The sequence below is a fragment of the Mauremys mutica genome, chromosome 4, assembly GCF_020497125.1.
Source record: "Mauremys mutica isolate MM-2020 ecotype Southern chromosome 4, ASM2049712v1, whole genome shotgun sequence".
Lineage (NCBI taxonomy): Eukaryota > Metazoa > Chordata > Testudines > Geoemydidae > Mauremys > Mauremys mutica.
This window is the reverse complement of record NC_059075.1, coordinates 33,349,679-33,373,785: the sequence shown is the minus strand read 5'-3', so window position 1 is coordinate 33,373,785 and position 24,107 is coordinate 33,349,679. Positions and strand designations below refer to the sequence as shown.

General features: G+C 40.1%; 1 protein-coding gene across 2 annotated transcripts in view; it reads right to left on the bottom strand.

Moving 5' to 3' along the window:
• EML5 (EMAP like 5) overlaps positions 1–24,107 on the bottom strand; it is a 337,324-nt gene that overhangs the window by 192,298 nt on the left and 120,919 nt on the right. For both annotated transcript variants that reach the window (XM_045015105.1, XM_045015106.1), the window contains one exon: positions 5,535–5,670. In XM_045015105.1, the coding sequence (XP_044871040.1) occupies positions 5,535–5,670 (136 nt within the window). The remainder of the gene's footprint in view (positions 1–5,534; positions 5,671–24,107) is intronic.

The window sequence follows — 24,107 nt, the reverse complement described above, 5'->3', positions numbered from 1 at the left end:
GAAAACCAGACGTAGTATATCTTTAAATTAGCCTTTGGGAATAGTCAGATGCTTGTGGAAGACAAGAGTTTTAGCCAGATTAAAAAGCTGAAAGTTGACAACACAATCATCTGGGTACACTTGATGAAGTAGGGCTTGTCTACTCAGTAACTTAGTCTGCACCAGCTGAGATATAACTTGTAATGCACATCAATGTTGCCCACACTAACTGGCCTGCCCACCAAAAGTTCTTTACTGTGTGTTAATGTAGTCCTGTTTCAAACAGTAACATTATCGCACAATAGGGAACTTTTAGTGCATGCCAGTAGGGTCCACTTGGGCCAGTTAGTGTGCAACATGCTGCTGCAAAGTAAAATTTACACCCCAGCTATTGTAAACTAGAGCACCTTAGAGACTAAACAATAAAAAACAACAATTTTAATGCGTCTGGCGAAGTGGGTATTCACCCACGAAAACTTATGCTCCAATACATCTGTTAATCTATAAGGTGCTACAGGACTCTTTGTTGCTTTTTACAGATCCAGACTAACAAGGCTATCCCTCTGATACTTAACAATTTTAAGAATGTTGGAAATGAAAAGTGGCAGAAATACTTACTTCTGCTTTTGAACATCCAAATTAATTAGATGAGGGAATGAAAAACCCTCAATAATAAGGGCTTTGAAGAGCACAGAACTATTAAAACTTCTCAATAGGAGTGGTGAGACTTATATTCACTGTCTCTCAGTGCCCAACCCAATGCACTTTCCTCTAGGTGAATGGGACTTTTAATGAGGGAAAGAAGCAGCAAAAGGGTCTGCAGCAGGATCCATCCAGAAGTTCAGGTCTGTGTGGCTGCCTCAGAACAATCTAGAAAGCTCAGTGAAGCCTGGGAGCAAATGCAGTGCAGCTGGAACATTCAGAAAATTATAGGGTAAACTTTTTGCAGATTTTAACTCTTCCAAATCTGAGCAGATTTTTACAACTACCAGCAAGATGCCATTCTGGTCTCAGGACTATCCCTCTGCCAAATGTCAAGATTTTGCCTTTGTTGCAAATCACTACCTAATTCTTAAAAATGGCCAAATTTTCAAAAAAAAAATTTTTTTTAATTTAACAAGAGACAATTGACAACAATAAGTGTTTGGTGATCTCAATACAGAAGTCACTACTGCACTACTTATGTTTTTCTTTTTCTAAAATAGAAAGATGTGTAATTTTGTTAGTGAGAAAATAACACTTGAATTAGAGAAATCACTGGGAGAAAAAGGGAAGATATTTTCTAATAAGAGGTTTTTTAGAAGGGAAAATAGTTAACTGAAGTTCAGAGACAATTGTAATATTATTCTGAATATTAGTTGCATTTTCAAAAGAAGAGATAATAGTAGAAAATTTTAATGTTAAAATTCATTCAATAATATACAGATCTACTTAAAATCTAACTCAGAGCACTGGAACATATCTTAATAATAATATTAGAAATAATGGGTTAACAAAGGCTTGGAGATGGAAACACAGTAGAGAACAACTATACTTCTTTCATTAATTCCTACCAAATATACTTAAAATTAGATTACCTCTTTCTAAATCAAACGTAAAGATCTAATAATAAAGTCATTACTTGGAACCCAGATTGGGCTTTAAATGGGAACTTAATACATTATTATAGGATGTAATAATAAGTAATATTCCTGGAGACATCTCCCATAACATAAAGTAGGTATCAGAAATAATTAAACAATAGGTTTAAAAAGCACTAGATAGAGAAGGAGTGAACAAATTAATGAAGGAATTGTTAGAGATAGAAAGCAAACAGGTGGGAAGATATAAAATGGTCTTCTTTTAGACAGAAGTATCAGGATATTTGCTATGTAGACTTTCAAAGTCTATAGCAGGAGTTAATCTTTGCAATCATTTCAAACAGTGGTGGCCTTTTCAAACTATGCATAAGGGTACGTCTACACTACGGGATTATTCCGAATTTACATAAACCGGTTTAACAAAACAGATTGTATAAAATCGAGTGTGCGCGGCCACACTAAACACATTAAATCGGTGGTGTGCGTCCACGGTCTGAGGCTAGCGTCGATTTCTGGAGCATTGCACTGTGGGTAGCTATTCCGTAGCTATCCCATAATTCCCGCAGCCTCCCCCGCCCTTGGAATTTCCGGGTTGAGATCCCAGTGCCTGATGCGGCAAAAATCATTGTTGCGGGTGGTTCTGGGTAAATGTCATCAGTCACTCCTTCCGCTGGGAAAGCAACGGCAGACAAGCATTTCGTGCCTTTTTTCCCTGGATTGCCCTGGCAGATGCCATAGCATGGCAATCATGGAGCCTGTTTAGCCTTTTGTGACTGTCACCGTATGTGTACTAGATGCCGCTCACAGAGGCGATTCAGCAGCGCTACACAGCAGCATGCTTTTGCTTTTGCATGATAGCAGAGATGGTTACCAGCCATATTGTACCATCTAACATGCCATAAATTGGTAATAAGATGATCGTGGCTACCAGTCCTTTTGCACTGCACCATCTGTTGCTGTCATAAGTGCCCCTGGCTGCTCTTAGCCAGGGGCGCAAAAGCCAAAATTGGGAATGACTCCCTGAGTCAATCCCTCCTTTTTGGTATCTAAAAATAGAATCAGTCCTGCCTAGAATATGGGCAAGTGTACTAGAGAACCACTGTATCATTGAACCAGAGAGCACAGCTGCTCTGTGTCAGATCCTGCAGAAATTATGAGCTGTATTCTATTCACAGGGGGTGCTCCTGCAACAACCCCACCTGTTGATTCCGTTCTTCCCTCAGCCTTCCTGGGCTACCGTAGCATTGTTCCCCCACTTGTGTGATGAAGTAATAAAGAATGCAGGAATAAGACACAGTGACTTGTTAGTGAGATATGAGTGGAAGGCAGCCTCCAGCTGCTATGATAGTCCAGACAGGACAGTAAGGAGTGTGTAGGAGAGGAACCCAGCATCCCTCTGCTAGTCCAGGGGCAACTGAATCTTTTCTTTACACATGAAGGGTGGGGGCTGATGGAGCTCAGCCCCCTGTTGCTATGATGACGATGGTTATCAGCCATACTGTACCATCTACCAGGAAAAATTAGGGCCAGGCGCCCTTGATCGACCTAACAGATGCTAGTCAGCATGGTTACCAGTCCTTTTGCACTGCCCCATGTGCCAATAGGCTGATGATGAGGACGGATACCAGCCATATTGTACCATCAGCCATCCATAGCGTGGGGGGAGCAAGGATGTTGGTGTTGAGTGCTGCACCATCGCGTCTATCTGCAGCATTCAGTAAAGATAGGGTGACATGTAAAAGAGTCAAGAGAGGATTGTTTTCCCTTTCACTTCTGGGGGGGGGGGGGTGCGTAAATTGCCTAGCTATGCCCTGACCCACCGCGGACACTGTTTTTGACCCTAGAAGCATTTGGAGCTCAGCCAAGAATGCAAATGCTTTTCAGAGACTGCAGGAACTGTGGGATAGCTTGAGTCCTCCAGTCCATAAGCGTCCATTTGATTCTTTGGCTTTCCGTTACACTTGTCACGCAGCAGTGCGCTGAGTCCCTGCTATGGCATCTGTCTGGAGATTTTTTTTAAATGATTTTGAATTTCATCTTCTGTAACGGAGCGCTGATAGAACAGATTTGCCTGCCCTTACAGCGATCATGTCCGCATCGTCCATGCGGGAGCTCTTTCTTTATTTTGATTTTTAACTGCATCACCACACGTGCTGATCGGAGCTCCACGCTGGACAAACAGGAAATATTCAAAAGTTCGCGGGGCTTTTCCTGTCTACCTGGCCACTGCATCCGAGTTCAGATTGCTGTCCAGAGCGGTCAGTGGTGCACTGTGGGATACCGCCCGGAGGCCAATACTGTCGATCTGCGGCCACACTAACCCCAATCCGATATGGTAATACCGATATTAGCGCTACTCCTCTCGTTAGGGAGGAGTACAGAAACCGGTTTAAAGAGCCCTTTATACCGATATAAAGGGCCTCTTAGTGTGGACGGGTGTGGCGTTAAATCGGTTTTACGCTCCTAAAACCGGTTTAAACGCCTAGTGTAGACCAGGCTTAAGAGTAATGGCAAATGAAAGACAAAATATTAAACTTTTTGTGAACTTGTAAATTCCTCATTTTTAAAAAAAAAAACTTTTGAGATATATGAACAGGTATCCTTATCTGTGCTGTAACATCTTTCCATGAAATGCCATGTTCACAAAGTTCCACTGATGAAATTTCAGTAATTTCTGGCAGGGGATGCTAGTCTTATTTAAGATATCTGAAAGCCTTAATCTTGTTGAATGCTAGACTGAAACAAGGGAAGAAGCAGCAAAAGAAAGCCTTCAAAAATAAAAAAATAAGTAAAAAGAGCTATTGTCCAAATCCCTGCCTTTCCCCTGGAAAGGAAGTAGGGGGAAAGCAGAGATTTGAATACATTTGGCTCTTGCTTAGAGACTCTGATTACGGTTGCTAGGATTCTGGTCAAAAAGGGAACCTGGCAGTGTCTGGTTAGCACTGCTGACCAGACACGAAAAGCCCGGTTACCTGCAGTAACTGGTCTCTGCCACTGGGGGGGGAAGGAGGAGAGCGGCAGGAAGTAGCGGCAGCAGCTACAGTTGGCCACCCTAACTGTGGTATTTCTTTTTCTTGAACTGTCTCAGTCATGAGAAACTGACTGTCCACAACCCATCTTGTCAGGATATTTCAGAATCTTAGTGGGGATGCTAGGTCAATTACAGCTCAAAAATAATATGTTTATTTTACTGTATATGAGAGCAGTTATTTATTGATACTAATAAATTTGGCTAGCTCCAATCATCCTTCAATGTACTGGGATCTTGCATAATTGTAAAAAATGACAAGGTCAAGCAGCTTCAGCAATTGGCTGAGAGGCCTGCAACAGAAGTGCTGCTGAAAGTGATGGTATGTTTCAGTATGTCTGTACTCTTTTCATGAGATGGTACTGAATCAATATTTTAGGACAACATTAGAAACAAATATATTGCTGGAGGTGCCTCCTTTTCATTGTGTCAAAAAACTGAGGATTTGAGATTATTTCATATGATATGGCACCTTGGTGGTTATGTCTGACCAGTGCTGAGTGTATAAGTGCTATTGTTGTCAGACAAACGTTGCAATATGACTATCAAAATGCCCTCTGCAATTTCTGTTTCAGTACACTAGTCCTCATTTTCTGTCCTATATTGTTATACAGTGTTACTGCATAGCGTGAAAAAGCTGCTGTGTTACCACGTAAGAGTGGCTGCATCTCAGAGGGAAAACTTCTCTTACCACTATGTGCTGTGACTATTTCACAAAACTGTTGCGAGTCTTATTGAATGTTTGAAGTGCTTAGTGATTCCCAGATGAATGGCCATTATAGAACTACAAATTATTAATTCTTATAGTGCAAATAAATTCTTCATATTAATATACATATACATTTATAAAACATTTCCATTAACTTTTTTTTAAATAGACATTACTTTTTCAATCTATGAAGAACTTCCTCTTTGATGGTGTAACAAAAATGATAACACTATTTTACCTTTATATCCCTGGTCTGTTTCCCTGAGATCAATCACAGTAATTGGTTTAAAATTTAAATCCCACAAACGAACACAGCCATCTCTGCCACCAGTGGCAAAACCCTCCTCACATGCATTCATACTGAAAATTCCTGCCTAAAAAGAAGGAAAAAAAGTTTTAAAATATGCACAGTTTACAGTTACTGTTATGCAAAGCAAAATTCTTCTTCATAGTGATAGAAATATTTTCCCTTTTGTTATATGGTATAAGGCAACATAAATTATACAAGTACATGTTTTATAATTGAGTCAGAATAAATGGAATAATTAAAGAACAATTTTTAGTATTATGGATTTTCTCCCAATGTTGTAATGGAATTGAAAGTGGTACAGAAAGAACTTCATAAGAACATAAGAATGGCCCTACTGGGTCAGACCAAAGGTCCATCTAGCTCAGTATCCTGTCTTCTGACAGTGACCAATGCTAGGTGCCCCAGAGGGAATGAACAGAACGGTAATCATCAAGTGATCCATCCCCTGTTGCTTATTCCCAGCTTCTGGCAAACAGATGCTAGGGACACCATTCCTGCCCATCCTGGCTAATAGCCACTGATGGACCTATTCGCCATGAATTTACCTACTTCTTTTTTGAACCCTGTTATGGTCTTGTCTTTCACAACAGCCTCTGGCAAGGGTTCCAAGGTTGACTGTGTGTTGTGTGAAGAAATACTTCCTTTTATTTGTTTTAAACCTGCTGCCTATTAATTTCATTTGGTGACCCCTAGTTCTTGTATTATGAGAAATAGTAAACAACACTTCCTTATCTAGTTTCTCTACACCAGTCATGATTTTATAGACCTCAATCATATCTCCTCTTAGCCGTTTCTTTTCCAAGCTGAAGTCACAGTCTTATTAATCTCTTCTCATACGCAAGCCATTCCATATCCCTAATAATTTTTGTTGCCCTTTTCTGAATCTTTTCCAATTCCAATGTATCTTTATTGAGATGGGGTGACTACATCTGCACACAGTTTTCAAGATGTGGGCATACCATGGATTTATATAGAGGCAACATGGTATCATCTATCCCTTTCTTAATTATTCTCAGCATTCTGTTCTCTTTTTTGACTGCTGCTGCACATTGAGTGGACGTTTTCAGAGAACTATCCACAATGACTCCAAGATCTCTTTCTTGAATGGCAACAGCTAATTTAGACCCCATCATTTTATATGTATAGTTGGGATTATGCTTTCCAAAGTGCATTATTTTGCATTTATCAACATTAAATTTCATCTGCCATTTTCTTGCCCAGTCACCCAGTTTTGAGAGATCCTTTTGTAGCTCTTCACAGTCTGCCTGTGTCTTAACTATCTTTAGTAATTTTGTATCATCTGCAAATTTTGCCACCTCACTGTTTACTCCTTTTTCCAGATCATTTATGAATATGTTGAATAGGACTGGTCCCAGAACAGACCCCTGGGAGACACCACTATTTACCTCTCTCCATACTGAAACCTGACCATTTATATCTACCCTTTTGTTTCCTATCTTTTAACCAGTTACCAATCCATGAGAGCATCTTTCTTCTTACCCCATGGCAGCTTACTTTGTGTAAGAACCTTTGGTGAGGGACTTGTCAAAGGCTTTCTGAAAATCTAAGTACACTATACCCACTGGATCGGATCTCCTTCGTACGCATGCTTGTTGACCCCCTCAAAGAATTCTAGTAGATTGGTGAGGCATGATTTCCTTTTACAAAAACCATGTTGACTATTTCCCAACAAATTATGTTCATCAATGTGTCTGACAATTTTGTTCTTTACGATAATTTCAACCAATTTGCCCAGTACTGAAGTGGCCTGTAGTTGCCAGGGTCACCTCTGGAGCCCTTTTAAAAAATTGGTGTCACATTAGCTATCCTCCAGTCATTTGGTACAGAAGCTGATTTAAATGATAGGTTACAGACTACAGTTAGTAGTCCTGCAATTTCACATTTGAGTTCTTTCAGAACTCTTGGGTGAATACTATCTGGTCCTGGAGACTTATTGCCATTTAATTTATCAATTTGTTCCAAAACCTCCTCTAATGATACCTCAATCTGGGACAGTTCCTCAGATCTGTCACCTAAAAAGAATGGCTCAGGGTTGGGACTCTCTCTCACATCCTCAACCGTGAAGACCGATGCAAAGAATTAATTTAGTTTCTCCCCAATGGCCTTATTGTCCTTGAGTGCTCCTTTAGCACCTCGATCGTCCAATGGCCCCACTGGTTGTTTAGCAGGGTTCCTGCTTCTGATGTACTTAAAAAAAATTGCTATTACTTTTTGAGTCTTTGGCTAACTGTTCCTCAAATTATTGTTTGGCCTTCCTAATTGTATTTTTACACTTCATTCGCCAGTGTTTATCCTCCTTTCTATTTTCCTCACTAAGATTTAACTTCCACTTTTTAAAGGATGCCTTTTTGCCTCTCACTGCTTCTTTTACTTTGTTGTTTAGCCACGGTGACTCTTTTTTAGTTCTCTTACTATGTTTTTTAATTTGGGGTATACATTTAAGTTGAGCCTCTATAATGGTGTCTTTAAAAAGTTTCCACACAGCTTGCAGAGATTTCACTTTTGGCACTGTACCCTTTCATTTCTGTTTAACTAACCTCCTCATTTTTGCGTAGTTCCTCTTTCTGAAATTAAATGCTATGGTATTGGGCCACTGTGGTGTTTTCCCTGCCACAGGGATATTAAATTTAATTATATTATGGTCACTATTACCAAGCAATCCAGCTATATTCACCTCTTGGACCAGATCCTGTGCTCCACTTAGGACTAAATCAAGAATTGCCTCTCCTCTGGTGGGTTCCAGGACCAGCTGCTCCAAGAAGCAATCATTTAAGGTGTCAAGAAACTTTATTTCTGTATCCCGTCCTGAGGTGACATGTACCCAGTCAATGTGGGGATAACTGAAATCCCCCATTATTATTATTTAGTTTTTTATTTTAATAGCCTCTCTAATCTCCCTGAGCAATTCACAGTCACTATCGCGATCCTGGTCAGATGGTTGGGAATCATAGAATCATAGAATATCAGGATTGGAAGGGACCTCAGGAGGTCATCTAGTCCAACTCCCTGCTCAAAGCTGGACCAATTCCCAACTAAATCATCCCAGCCAGGGCTTTGTCCAGCCTGACCGTAAAAACCTCTAAGGAAGGGGATTCCACCACCTCCCTAGGTAACCCATTCCAGTACTTCACCACTCTCTGAGTGAAAAAGTTTTTCCTAATGTCCAACCTAAACCTCCCCCACTGCAACTTGAGACCATTACCTCCTTGTTCTGTCATCTGCTACCACTGAGAACAGTCTAGATCCATCCTCTTTGGAACCCCCTTTCAGGTAGTTGAAAGCAGCTATCAAATCCCCTCTCATTCTTCTCTTCTGCAGACTAAACAATCCCAGTTCCCTCAGCCTCTCCTCATAAGTCATGTGCTCCAGCCCCCTAATCATTTTTGTTACCCTCCGCTGGACTCTTTCCAATTTTTCCACATCCTTCTTGTAGTGTGGGGCCCAAAACTGGACACAGTACTCCAGATGAGGCCTCACCAATGTCAAATAGAGGGGAATGATCACATCCCTCGATCTGATGGCAATGCCCCTACTTATACAGCCCAAAATGCCGTTAGCCTTCTTGGCAACAAGGGCACACTGTTGACTCATATCCAGCTTCTCGTCCACTGTAACCCCTTTTCTGCAGAACTTTTCTGCAGAACTTTTCTGCAGAACTGCTTCCTAGCCATTCGGTCCCTAGTCTGTAACAGTGAATGGGATTCTTCCGTCCTAAGTGCAGGACTCTTGTTGAACCTCATCAGGTTTCTTTTGGCCCAATCCTCTAATTTGTCTAGGTCCCTCTGTATCCTATCCCTACCCTCCAGCGTATCAACCACTCCTCCCAGTTTAGTGTCATCTGCAAACTTGCTGAGAGTGCAGTCCACGCCATCCTCCAGATCATTAATGAAGATATTGAACAAAACTGGTCCCAGGACCGACCCTTGGGGGACTCCACTTGAAACCGGCTGCCAACTAGACATGGAGCCGTTGATCACTACCCGTTGAGCCCGACGATGTAGCCAGCTTTCTATCCACCTTATAGTCCAATCATCCAGCCCATACTTCTTTAACTTGCTGGCAAGAATACTGTGGGAGACTGTATCAATATAACCTTACAGCTATATTCTTATTATTAGAGCATGACCTATTCTGTCCTTCCGATATATTTTGTACCCTGGTATTACTGTATCACATTGATTATCCTCTTTCCACCAAGTTTCTGTGATGCCTATTATATCAATATCCTCATTGAATACGAGGCACTCTAGTTTACCCATCTTATTATTTAGACTTCTAGCACTGGAAAATAAGCACTTTAAAAAATTGTCTCCTTTTAGCTGTCTGCCATTACACGATGTAATTGAATAGGACTCTTTTATTTGCCTGTTTCTGATCAGACCCTCCCTGTATTTTATCATTTTCCATCCTCTCATCCTCACTAGGACAAAGAGATTCTCTATTAATAGATCTTCCCCTAAGGGATGTCCGAACCATGTGCTCCTCCGCACCTGTCGGCTTTCCCCCCACCCTTAGTCTGAAAACTGCTCTATGATCCTTTTAATGTTAAGTGCCAGCAATCTGGTTCCATTTTGGTTTAGGTGGAGCCCATCCTTCTGATATAGGCTCCCCCTTTCCCAAAAGTTTCCCCAGTTCCTAATAAATCTAACCCCCTCCTCCCCATACCATCATCTCATCCACGCATTGAGACTGCAGTTCTGCTTGTCTGGCCCTGCCCATGGAATTTGGAGCATCTCAGAGAATGCTACCATGGAGGTTCTGGAACTCAATCTCTTACCTAGCCTAAATTTCGCCTCCAGGACCTCTCTCCTATCCTTCCCTATGTCATTGGTACCTACATGTACCACGACCACCAGCTCCTCCCCAGCACTACACACAACTCTATCTAGATGTCTTGAGAGATCCACAACCTTTGCACTTTGACTTCAGGAGTGTACTTAAGCACATACTTAAAGATATATACTTACCTTCCACTGGTTTAATTGTAATGTGATTAAGTGCTGTCCTAAATCAGTACTTGGGCCTTGTCCACATGAGAAAATTGAACTAGTTTAACTTAAGGTATGAATTTAAACTGATTTAGTTAAACCAGAGCAAACCTCTGTGTGAATACCCTTATTCTGGTTTATACTGGTTTAGTTTAAATTGATAAGGAATATGATTAAGCTAAACTAAAATAAGTCATTCTTAAACTGAAACAGAGGTTTCACCATTTTCAAATTTCATATATTTTAAGATCAGAAGGGACCACTATGATAATCTGGTCTAGGGTAACCAGATATCCCAATTTTATAGAGACAGTCCCGTTATTTGGGGCTTTTCCTTATATAGGCACCAATTACACCCCACCCCCTGTCCAGGATTTTTCACATTTGCCATCTGGTCACCCTACTCTGGTCTGACCTCCTACATAATACAGGCCATAAAACTTCTCTCAGTAATTACTGCATCAAGTCCATAACTTCTGGTTGAGCTACAGTATTTCTTTTACAAAGACATCCAATCTTGATTTAAAGACTTTAAGTGAGAGATAATCCACCACATCCATAGGTAAATTATTCCAATGGTTAATCACTCTCCCTGTTAAAAATCTGTCTTATTTCTTAGTCTGATTTTGTCTAGTTTCAGCTTCCAGCCAGTATATCCTCTTATGACTTTGTTTGCTAAATTAAAGAGGCCTCTAATATCAGTAATCTTCTCCCCATGAAGATACTTATACACTGTGATAAAGTAAACTTTTAACCTTCTATTGGATACTTGCTATGAAAAGTGATATTAACACTTGCAAATATCACTTTTCACAGCATTATTTTTATCACTGAGTCTGCAAAAAACCCCTACATAAATAAATTGCAATGATCTGGATGCATTTTTTTTTGTTTTTCCTAAAGTTAATTAAGTATTTTAGGAAAAAAACTGTCAATACACTCACCAGCAAAAGTTGGTGGCCACACTCTGAGGCCACCAAAAAATTTGTTGTGAGAACCCCTATTTAAATAGATTGAGCTTCTTAAGTATCAGAGGGGTAGCCGTGTTTGCTGCTTTTACAAATCCAGACTAAGAGTCCTGTGGCACCTTATAGACTAACAGACGTATTGGAGCATGAGCTTTCGTGGGTGAATACCCACTTCATCGGATGCACCGACGAAGTGGGTATTCACCCACGAAAGCTCATGCTCCAATACGTCTGTTAGTCTATAAGGTGCCACAGGACTCTGAGCTTCTTAAGTCTCTCAACGTCGGACAGGTTTTCCAGAACTCATATCACTCTTGTAACTTTTTAAAAAAAAAAATCTCTTTCCAGTTGTTCAACACCCTTTTGAACCTGTGGACACCAGAACTGAACACAGTATTCTAATAATTGTCTCAGTAATTCTGTATACAGTGGTAATAACACCTTTCTACTTTTACCTGACAGTCTACTGCTTATAGAGCCCAAAGGATTGCATTGGCTTTCTTAGCCACCGCATTATACAAAGAGCTAACATGCAGATGTTTATCCACCATGACCACTAGGCTCCTTTCACAGTAAATGCTTTCCAAAATACAACCCCCTATTCTATAAGTGTAACCTACATTCTTTGTTTCTAGGAGATGGTCTACACTACACTACTATTACTTTGGTATAACTGAGTTGCTCAGGGATGACACAGTTATACTGACTGAACTTCCAGTGTAGACAGCACTATGTCGATGGGAAGGCTTCTCCCATCGACACAGCTACTGCCTCTCGGGGAGGTGGAGTACCTACACCAATGGGAGAAGCTCTCCCGTCAGTGCAGGTAGCATCTTCACTAAGTGCTACAGTGGCACAGCTTGTGGCTGCAGCACTGTAAGTATGGATAAGTCCTAGGTGTCTGACCCTGAATTTGGCTGCATTAAAATGCATGTTGTTCACATGAGCCCAGTCTATCATTAGATCCAGATCAGTCTGTGGAACTGATGTGTCAGTCATTATTTATCACTGTTTACCACTCCACAAATTTGTGTGTCATCTGCAAACTTTACCAACAGTGATTTTACATTTTCTTTCAATTACATCAATTTAAATTAACTGGAGCAAATTTCTCAGGTAGACACACAAGTAGAGTAGAACTGGTTTAATGATGCGGACTATAGACTTTGATTGAATGGGATTTTTTGCCTATTTACTACCTACCTAACTCAAAAAACAGTAGAATTAATGTGTTTGCTGATATAGAGAATTGCTAAAATATTACTTTCATCCTGATGCTGATGATCATAATGCTGCTGCTTCTTATACCTAAAACGAGTTTAGTTTCACATCCTTTTGCCTTAGGACTCTCTCTAACCTCAGCAAATATAAATGGAAAGACTTCCACTACCTTACTGGAGTTTGGATCAGGGCTTTAGTTGCCATTAGTCTGCTCTATTAGGTACTTAGGTAAAAAGTCAAACAAACAGAGAGCAACGAAAATGATCAGGGGGCTGGGGTACATGACTTACGAGGAAAGCCTGAGGGAACTGGACTTGTTTAATCTGCAGAAGAGAAGAGTGAGGGGGGATTTGATAACAGCCTTCAACCACCTGAAGGGGGGGTTCCAAAGAGGATGAAGCTCACGTGTTCTCAGTGGTGGCAGATGACAGAACAAGGAGCAATGGTCTCAAGTTGTAGTGGGGGAGGTCTAGGTTGGATATTAGGAAACACTATTTCACTAGGAGGGTGGTAAAGCACTGGAATGGGTTACCTAGGGAGGTGGTAGAATCTCCTTTCTTAGAGGTTTTTAAAGACCAGCTTGACAAAGCCCTAGCTGGGATGATTTAGTTGGTGTTGGTCCTGCTTTGAGCAGGAGGTTGGACTAGATGACCTCTTGAGGTCTCTTCTAACCCTAATCTTCTATGATTCTATGAAAAAGGCATGACTGGTATATCCAATATTGAAATAAAGATAAATACAACACCGCTGCCTAATATATTGTATCTAATCCTGATTTTTTTTTTGCCAGGAGCCTCGATCTTATTGATCCAAAAGTCATTTTCAAAAGTGACTCAGTTGCTTAGGAACTTAAATTCCATTTTCAAATATGTGTAGCATTTAGGCTCCTAAGTCACTTGAGCCTTTAAAATTTTACCTTATCTCTATTTTTTAAATGTATTTTAAACACTAAGTTACAAGCAAACAAAAGTAACACCCGATGAAAATTTAAAAACAATCAAAGGTGACACCCTGGCACCACCTTATTCACCACTGTCAATATAATTAGGATATGTTTTGCACAAAGTATGCCTTGTAAGGTATCATTCTAAAAGTCTTGATCTGTTAGACATTAATATCTCATTGGATTGCATGTGCTATCAACGTATGTGAAGTTATGAAGTTTGGCAATGTATGTGTTACTGAAACATGTTGTGAGATTGAAAACACCCACAAGCAGCCTTTCAGGTACAACAGTAAAAAGGCCAAACAATGTTTATGTCTTATTGAGGAAATGCACACAAGCACAAGGATTACTCCAGGAACTGCGTACAATAGAAACCTCTCAGAGATAGCACTACACAATGGGAACTGTTTGACCCAGGTCACAGCAAAAGAGCTTTCCAGCAAATGGAAAGAAGATATAAAGGTGGGAAATGACATCATGATGGTACCTCACTCTCCTCACAACAACATACATGGAAATATCTGAGGAGCAAAGACTGAACTAGGGGAAGTGATGGTCCCAGGCTAAAGGGGTTTCTAGCCTGTGTATGAAAGCCTGGGAAACCCAAACTGCAAAGCAAAGGCAGTTTGTGCCTTACGAATCTGCTAGCCTGGTTATCACTCAGGTAGGATATGAATTAGCAAATTCTCACCCTATCTAGTATGTTAAGCTCAGTTTGCGGTTTTGTTTATTTGCTAGGTAATCTGCTTCGATCTGTTTGCTATTACTTATAATCACTTAAAATCTTTCTTTTTGTAGTTAATAAATTTTATTTTATGTTTTAATCCAAACCAGTGTGCGTTTGACTAAGGAGCCTGGGGAAAATCTCAGCTTGGTTACCACAAGTGTGCATGGTCCTCTTCACTTTGAGGGAGAGGCAGACCAGGTATTAAACCCATATACTGGCCAGATTTGACCAGGCCAGGATGGTACTGCTCTGGGGTCCTAGGCTGGTAGGTTGATGATTAGAGAACCTGCATGTAACTGCAGCTGGGTGTGTCCCCACCTGTGTAAATGCTGTTCAAAGTGCAAGCTTGGAGGGCTTTGCAGCTTTTAACAGCAGCACAGTGTGAGAGGGAGCCCAGGCTGGTGGGTCAGAGGGCTCAGTGGTACCCCAGTTCCAGGTAGCACGCCAGGGGGAACCCATCACACTACTGCCTATAATAGAAGGAAGAATTGGGCACAGTAACAGCTGCAGGCCTTTTATGACTAAGTAGGGAATTTTCTGTTCTGAGTGACAGGCAAACATACAGTTCCAATAATTATTGCTTCTTTCTGGGTCAGGGTCCTGTAATGCAGCATATGGTCCCCAAGTATGAACCAGTTTTCACAGCTAAAACTAGCTTTTGGGTAAAATTTGACTAGACTGTTCTTTTAATGATTGAAAAAAAAACAAATAAATTTTGGCTTTTATAAAAATTAGTACCCACTATTAAGGCATGTCAGAACTTCCTGGGCATTTACTATACCTCTTCCTATACAAATTTTGTTTGGTCTTTCCAAATAATACTGAGGGTAGGTTAAAAATTCATCAAAATATGGATTAAGCTTGGAGGTTCTTTCTGCCTGCCTGGATGCAACTACAGAAAATATTGCTAACCCCAGGAGATAAGAAATGTGTCAAAATTTTAGCTGATTCTATGCTTTCACGGGGAAACTAACAAGTACCACTAAAGGGCCAAAAACAATCAGGATCCAGTGACTTCAAAGATCAAAGTAAGGATCTCAGGAATCTTTTAAAATTCATTTCTGATTAGATTAAATTGGGCATAATATTCACTCCCAGGACACTGGCAATTGACACTGGGCCAGATTTTCAAAAGTATTTAAATATCTAAATATGCAAATAGGCATCTAATGAAATATTCAGAAGCAATTAAGCAGATCAGGGCACATAACTTCTGTCAATTTCAATGGTGAGGTAATTCTATCTACATCTTCAGGTGACTGATTCAAATGTGTGCTTTTTTCACTGCATTAAATTTCAGCCATTACAGAGCAAATCCAAAGCTTGAGGAATTTTTGCATATTTTGTTTTAGATGTTTAGTTCTGTACTATGGATTAAATTCTACCAAAATTCTAGTATGTTCAAAACTCCAAGAGCTCTTTTTAGAGGAAAACATTGATAATGGAGTTAGAGTATTTCCTTTTTCTTGAACTGAATCATTTCAATTTCCATGTTTCTAACTGGTCCAGAGACCTCGTGTGTTTGTGACTGAGGGAAGAATAGTTCTGGCACAAGAGTAGCAGGACTTTGCTCTCTAGTTGTGGTTTCAGGAGGGGAGGTATATCTCGGAAACTCTTTATATTTATGCTTAGAAAAAGAATCAGATCTTTTGTACTGTGAGAAACTGGCTACATGCTTTGGAAATAAGATCAAATATATCCAAGATTAATCTGTCTTCCATTTCACAGACAGACCCAGATCTTGAGGAGGACATACTGAGTTTTAAGGAGTTTTGGCAGGAGACACAATCATTAAAGTCCTGTATGTATTGAGGGACCTTTCATCTGCAGTTTAGATTCATGCCCTTCATGGTTAGTGAACATAAGAGGGAGAAAGGTCCTATGCAGTGACTTGGTTTTGATAAGTAGTGAGGCCATCACAGAACACATGATCATAGGAAATAACCTTTGATCGAGTGATTGTGATTTGACTCCGTTTAAATTAAAGGGAAGAATAACCAAAAAAAGGTAATAAATCATGGTTGTTTATTTCAAAAGGGACTTAAAGGGAATTAAAGAAGTCAACTGGAATGAATAGCTCAAGGGCTTAAATGCGGAGGAGGATTGGAATTTCTGTCAATCAAGAATACAAAAATTATGTTGCATCCCAAACAAGGGGAAAAAACTTGTAGAGAAAGGCACTGAACCCAGTTGAATGAATAACCACCTTAAAAAGTTACTAGGAGTAAACAGAGAGTCTACAAGGAATGGAAAAAGAATTCATTAGCAAAGAAAGCTACCTCATGGAGGTTAGAAAATGTAGGAACAAAATGAGAATTGCTAAAAGTCACGATGAATTAGCTCTTGCCAAGGAAATTAAAATAAATAATAAGAGAAGGTTTTTTAGTTATATAAATAAAAGAAGAGAAAAAGGGAAGATGGAGTTGGGCCACTCTTCACTGTGGATGGGGAGGAGATTAGAGATAATCTAGGTATGGCTTAAAAACTCAATGAATACTTTGCCTCAGTTTTCAATAAGGATGCTAATATGGAACATGTGTGTAAAGGCAGGATCGAAATTTTGAGATGGAAGAAAAACTTGAACAGCTTAATGCACTCAAATAGGGGGGACAGATAATTTCCATTCTAGAATATTGAAATAAAATGGTGCATGAGATTGCTAGTCCAGTACATAAGAACAGCCATACTGGGTCAGACCAAAGGTCCATCTAGCCCAGTATCCTGTCTTCTGACAGTGGTCAATGGCAGGTGCCCCAGAGGAAATGAACAGAACAGGTAATCATCAAGTGATCCATCCCCTGTCGCCCATTCCCAGCAAACAGAGACTAGGAACACTATCTGTGCCCATCCTGGCTAATAGCCATTAATGGACCTATTCTCCATGAAGGAATCTTCCAAACAAGGATTTTTAATAAATCCATTTATTTGGGAGTGATATTGTATGACTGAAGACCTATACCTAAGGCAGTGTCGGGGGGAAATGATCCGGCAGTCTGACCTCATGAGTACAAAAGGCTTTAGAACAAATTATTCAGGAAAGAATAATTAAATTCATGGAGGCAAATGAGAAAGAACATGATGCAACATGGGTTTATCAAAAGTAGATCAGTGCAGACTAATCTGATACCTTTCTTTGAAAAGATAACTGATTTTTTTAAGAGGAGGAAAATGCAGTACATTTAATCTACTGGATTTTAGTAAAGCATTTGACACAGTACCACACAGAAAATTATTAGTTAGATAAGAGAAAATGGGGATTAGTACAAGAACTGTAAGGTGGATAAGAAACTGGCTAAGGAGAAAAGGCAATGGGTTGTACTAAAAAGGTGAATTATCAAACTGTAGGGAGTTCCTCAAGGATCAGTCTTGGGCACAATCTTCTTTAATATTTTTATTAATGACCTAGGTCACAAAGTTAAACTGAGAAAGAGGATGGAATGAGAGCAAACTGGCTGAAGCAAAATAGCTGGACACAACACAGCTGATATTTGGGAGATGGAGAAGGATTGTTAGGGGTAGGGCAGAGAGACTATTTCTTCCCCTGTGACTAGGCCCAAGAAGTTTGCAGTGTTGAGGTACTCTCAGATCTCCTGGTGCTTCTAGAATCTGAGCTTGTCTCAGTGGGCAAAAATCAATGATGTCCATTTTGTGTAAACTCCAGACCTCACCATAATAGTCCCGCCTATGCAATTTCTACATTGGATTAGCTCTAATTAAGCTATGCTTGAAAGATCATGGAGAAAGCCTGTGCAAGATGTAACTGCCCACCTATTAAGTTGTACTGGAAAACTAAACATATTACACTAGTTCCACAAGAACAGCAGTGGCTTCCCTTTTCACATGCAGGTACAATTCAAAGCATAGACACTGATCTATAAAACCATATATGAACTAGGTCCTGACTGTATGAGACATTGCCTCTCCCTCCCACTTATGTCTTGCACAACAGTTGACATCAGCTATAACATCTGAGGTAACTGTTCCCCCCTGCAGCAGTCTGGGGGAAGCAAATTCCCATTGGAAGCTACTGACTCTGGAATTTACTCCCTTTACTTGTACAGCAAAGCCCAAATTGGTTCACCTTCAGGCTAGTAGAAAGCCAAACTCTTTTCTAAAGCATTTTCATGAATGAAAGTTGGTGAGGATAGGGAGTAGTTTTTTTCTGGGGAATGTCATTGTTAACTTTTAACTTGAAAGAATAAAAAAAAGTTCTCTCCAAGTTTTATTATATTGTGGAAATGTGTTCCATGACATGTGAAAGGAGTGCATTTCACTATAGAAATCTAAAAATAATTAAGCATTTACCTATATATATTTACCCTATAAATGTAGATCAGTGTAGTTTGAATTCATAATTAGCCAGTCCAACAGGAGCAAAACTCTGTGTGGCAAACTGTGTTGGCCCACAAGACCAGCTTTAAAACATTCATTTAAATTATTGTTTCCATCTATATTTAATTAAAGCTCAGCATACCACCATGGATGCATGATGCCTGGGTGCCTGTTATTTAACCACAGCCTCTGGCATCAATCCACACAACTTTAATTTTCACCTCTGAAAGCATATCCCAAAATAAATTATTCAGCTATTGAGAAGGCATCTGATGTACACTTACTGTGCAAAGTTCAACCACAGTATGCAATAGTCTTTAAAATATAGAGTGGTATTTTGTTTGTTTTAAATAATATATCATATAGTTTATTACACATTCATATGTATCGATAAAGGGTTTGAAATTCATAAAAACGCTGCAACTAAGAACTTTCTATTGACACAGTAGTGTGCTTTGATAAGTTTTTTTGGTTAATGGTTTTAGTGTTAATTTTCCTGTATCAGATCTACCATCTATGACTAAGCTCCTGAAGTGCTACCAATGTGTGCTTGTATATCTCCTTGTCTTCTTTCCCCATTTAGCTCTTTGCCCCTTCTGCTGATGCCTTGCCTCTCAAACCCCTGATCAGTTCCATCTCTTACCCACCCTTTCCTCCCGTTCCCAATAAATTTAGCGCTCCAACCCTCACCTGCATTCCCTCCTGCTCATCCATTCTCAGCACTCTGCAATTCTCCTCCTAGCTTCTTGAGAGCTTATATTCAGTTACTCATGGATTATAACCCCTAAATCATTTTCAAAGTCACTGCTTTCCAAGATAAAGTCCCCCTATATGCATGGCCTGCATTCCTTGTTCCCAGATGTATAACTTTGCATTTGGCTATAATAAAGCACTTTTTGTTTGAATGATTTCCCTGTCTTCTCCATTATTTATCATTGCACCAATTTTTGCTGTTATAATTTATAAATGATGTGGTGATTTTATGTTTACTTCCAGATCATTGATGAAAATGTTGAATAGCATCAGGCCTAGTAACACTCTTGCATAACCCCACTAGAAACACCTCCATTCAATAATGATTCCCCATTGACAACTATTTTTTGAGATCTGTTCTTAATCATTTTAACATGTGCTCTACTAATATTATCTAGTACCAATTTTTAAATCAAGGTTCACATAGTACTGAGTCAAACACCTTACAAAAGTCTAAGTATGTATATCTATAGCTATATATATCCAGTTACCTGTATCAAAAATTGAAATGAAGTTGGTTTCAAAAGACCTATTTTCCATAAAACCAGGTTAACTGGCATTAATTGTATTCCTATTCTAGAGTTCTTATGACCTGAATCCCATAATCAGCTTTTTCCATTATTTTGCCAAGGACCGATGTCAGGTTTACCAGCCTGTGGTTATCTGGGTTATCCAGCTTGTCCTTTTTTAATATTGGCACAACACTCTTCTAGTCCTCTGAAATTTCCCCAGTATTCTAATTTTTAATAAATCTTATGATTGGTCCAGACAACTCTTTTAGGACCTCTGGGTGCAAGTTATCTGGGTCTGCTGATTTTAAAATGTTTATCCCTAGTTGACGTTGTCTAACTTCCTCCTCAGTTAGTAATAGACTGGAAAGTACTTTAAATATCCTCAAATAATGAGTCCATCATCTTGCTTCTTTCTGCATACAAAACAGAAATATTTACTGAACACTTCTGCCTTTTCTATTTCATTATTAACAGTTTTACCATCTCCATCTAGTAATGGGCCTCTACTATTGCTAGAATCTCTTTGTTCATGATATATTTTTAAAAATCCTTCTTCTTGTCTTTAGCCCTGCCCGTCTTGGATTCTCCCTGATGTCTTTAGCTTCCCTTATCAATTTTCTGCACTTCATAACTTCTAATTTACATCAATTGCTACCTATTTGCCCATTTTTCTATAATGCTTTTTAATTTTTAATTGGTGCCTTAACTTCACTGAAATGGGATGGGCTTTTAGCCAAAGTTGTCATCCTCCTTCATTGTAGAATCATGGATTTTTGATCATCTAATATATTCTTCTTTAAATATTCCCAATTTTCAGTCTAATTTTTTTCTTCCAAACAATTTCACTCAATTTTCTTGAGCATTGGGAAATTAGCCCCTCAGAAGCACCAGGCATATATATTTTTGGTTGGGACTGTCCTCTGTTTGCCATGTTAAATCATCTTCTTTCATATGGCAACAGTGGAACCCTGAAAGAAACAGTTGAATCTTAAGGTATCTTATCCAGTCAAGAGCAAATGGGGTAGCCATGTGAATGACTGTGACGCCTCCAGGATGAGTATAGATTGGGCAGTCGTCCATGATGTGTCCAACAGTTGCACCAAGCCACAGTTGCAGTTCAGCGATTTTCTCATTTTCCATCCATCGAGTAAGTATGCTCATCTTTCATGTTAGATGTGAATATGATTTAGAGTTGTCCGTAGGCACTATGGGGAGGAGAAGCCCGGCACTTGCACAGTTGGGTCATCAATTAGATTTTTGTTTGATACGTCAGTAGCCACCCAGGCTTCAGACCATCTTCTGCAAATGTCCTTAACTTCCACAAAGAGGGCTGTGGCACAAGACCAGAAGGGTTTTCTTGATTTTAGTTGGTGGTGAGTCTGGTGCTCTAGATCATGGGGGAGCGCTAGTGTGATATTTGCTATGATCTTCCATAACTGTCACAGCCTCTCACTGGAGATTTGCTGGCACAACATTAGCCAGTACCAATAATCATGGAACTAGCATTGATATGAGGGTACCACTAATTATGCAAAGAGCTGTGTTAATTTCAGTGTCCACTAAAATAGTGTGTGGACTTCCACTCCAAAACTGGTACACACTGTTCCACTATGGAATGGACTAGGGCTAGTGTCCATGTTCAGAGTGTGCAGGTGTCGCTTTCCCAAGATGTTCCTGAAATCTTCTGTATGATGTTGACCCTGGTCTTTGTTGTCCTTTTGGTTGGTTCAAGAAGGAGATGAAAACTGAGCATGCATGGTGTTATCATCAGTACCTCAGATTATGACCATGCATCAATGATGACCCACAGAAACTGATATTTAATTTCTTCTTGGCTTGGGTATTATTCAAATGAAAATCTGAGACCCCTGCTTTTGAGGCATTTGGCTTTAACCAACATGCCTTGAAATAGGTTTCTAGTGTTTGTAGGTCCTGTTCTAGAACCTTTTCTGAGGTTTCAAATGAGGAAGTCTGAGCAGACAGCGCGATGTCATCCGAGCACATGAACTTGTGGGAGGATGTTGGTGGAATAATTGCTGATAGACAGTTGAAAAATGCTGGAACTAAAAGGGATCCTTGCAGGAGTCCACTGTTCAGTCTTTACAGGCTGCTGATAGCATCACCAAGATACACCGTGAATCTGAGCTTGTTCAGCATTTCAATGATGAGCCTAATTCTAGGGCAAAAGAGTATGGCTATTGCAAGTTTCAGTAGAAGTCCTTTCTGCCATACTGTATTGTATGTGAAACTAAGATTGATAAATATTGTTGCTGTTTTAAGTTGGCGTTGATAGCCAGCTTCTCTATAGTCAACACGAGGACTTGGTCATAACAGTTTCTGCCTATTCTGAAACCAGCTTGTTCTTTGGGGGACTAGTTCCTCCACCAATGGCTTCATTCTGCAAAACAGAAGCTGCTCCAATAGCTTATAGCAGCCACTAAGAAGCACTATAGGTCAATAACTTTTCGCATTAGTTGCCTCTTTTCCTGGTTTGAGAACAGCTATAATTTTTGCTCCTTTCCATTCTTTCGGTATTCTCCCCAAGGAGTGGATGTTGGTAGAGAGAGCATCTAGCCATTTTCTCACTATATGGCCCAAATGCTTTAAGACCACAGGGATATATGCCATCAAGACCTGCTGCTTTTCCAGGCTTTATTTGGGTGAAGCCGCTGTCCACCTCCTCCACTGAATAGGGCACAGAAAATTGGGGAAATGTTTGGCATCATTTGAGGGCATTATAGAGTTCTTTATTGACTTTATGGTAATTTTGTCAATTAAGTTGGCAATGAGTTGCCATGCTATGGCGTCTGAGCTCACTTGCGGAGATATACAGATTGCAGGCATCACTCCACCAAGGGCATGGAGGAGACACCAGACCTTTCAACTTGATTTGTGAGGTCAAGGGCCTCCACAGTGTCACACTATCTTTGCCTTCTTGACTAGTCCAAAGAATGGAGCAATGCTTTTGCTGTATATGGTTGTCCATTTGCCTTATACTGTCAAAGGAGTTCTTCACTCTCTAGTGTCCAACAGGGAGTGAAAGTCTTTTTGTATCCCCTGGGAATACTGACTTTGACAGCTATTATAAGACTAACCAAGTGACGATAATTGGCAGGGGTCGGAGGAATCCATGTCACAGATTTCTCTATTATACTACTTTCCCAAAGTTCCACACCGAGGCTTCAGGATGGAGCAAAATAGCAGGATTTGGAGATTGACCTGTATCACAATGGGTCTGTGTAGTCTGTTGGGAAAGTCATTGAGACTGGAACCTCAAGGTACACACATACCTATTCCCTTTGATTGCACGTGGAGACTCTCTGATGACAAAGAGTGGCCGTTATCATCCTGCAACAAAGCAAAGGTCAGGCATATAGCATGGGCGGAGGGATGATAACCTGCTACATGAGTAAGCACAACTAATGTAAAATTGGTGACAGAATGTCCTGAAAAGGCCTCCTAGTCAGCAAAACCATGGAAAAAATGGCCCCTTCTAAGTCAAACCGGACACCAACCCTTCACTGCATATAATGCAATTAAACATTGAGGGTTTATCCAGCACAAAATGTGACTATCTCAGGAAGAGCCTACAAACAGATGAAATTGACATCCTTGCACTGCAGGAAACACACATCGAGTGAGAAAGCCACCAGAGAGATCAATGGATACATCCTTGTCTCAGCAGTCAACCCGTGTCAAAGATGACTTGAAGAAGAACACTACTCAGGTCCTCCCAAACATGTCCCTTAATTCCATCACCATCAAGGTCAGCGACTTGACTGTAGTGAATGTCTGTAAACTCCCATTAATGAACTGGCCCTCTTCAGTGTGGCCACCTGCAAGCCACCACACCATATATGTCAGCAACTTCAATATCCACCACAGTTTGTATGGTTATGACTCCAAACATTTTGCAAAAGAAAAATTGTCATCAAGGGCAGCAACAAAAGACCTTTGCCTGCTCTACGATGCTAAGAAGCGTGGCACATTTAGGTTAGCATTCTGATAAAAATACCATATTAAATGTAATCAG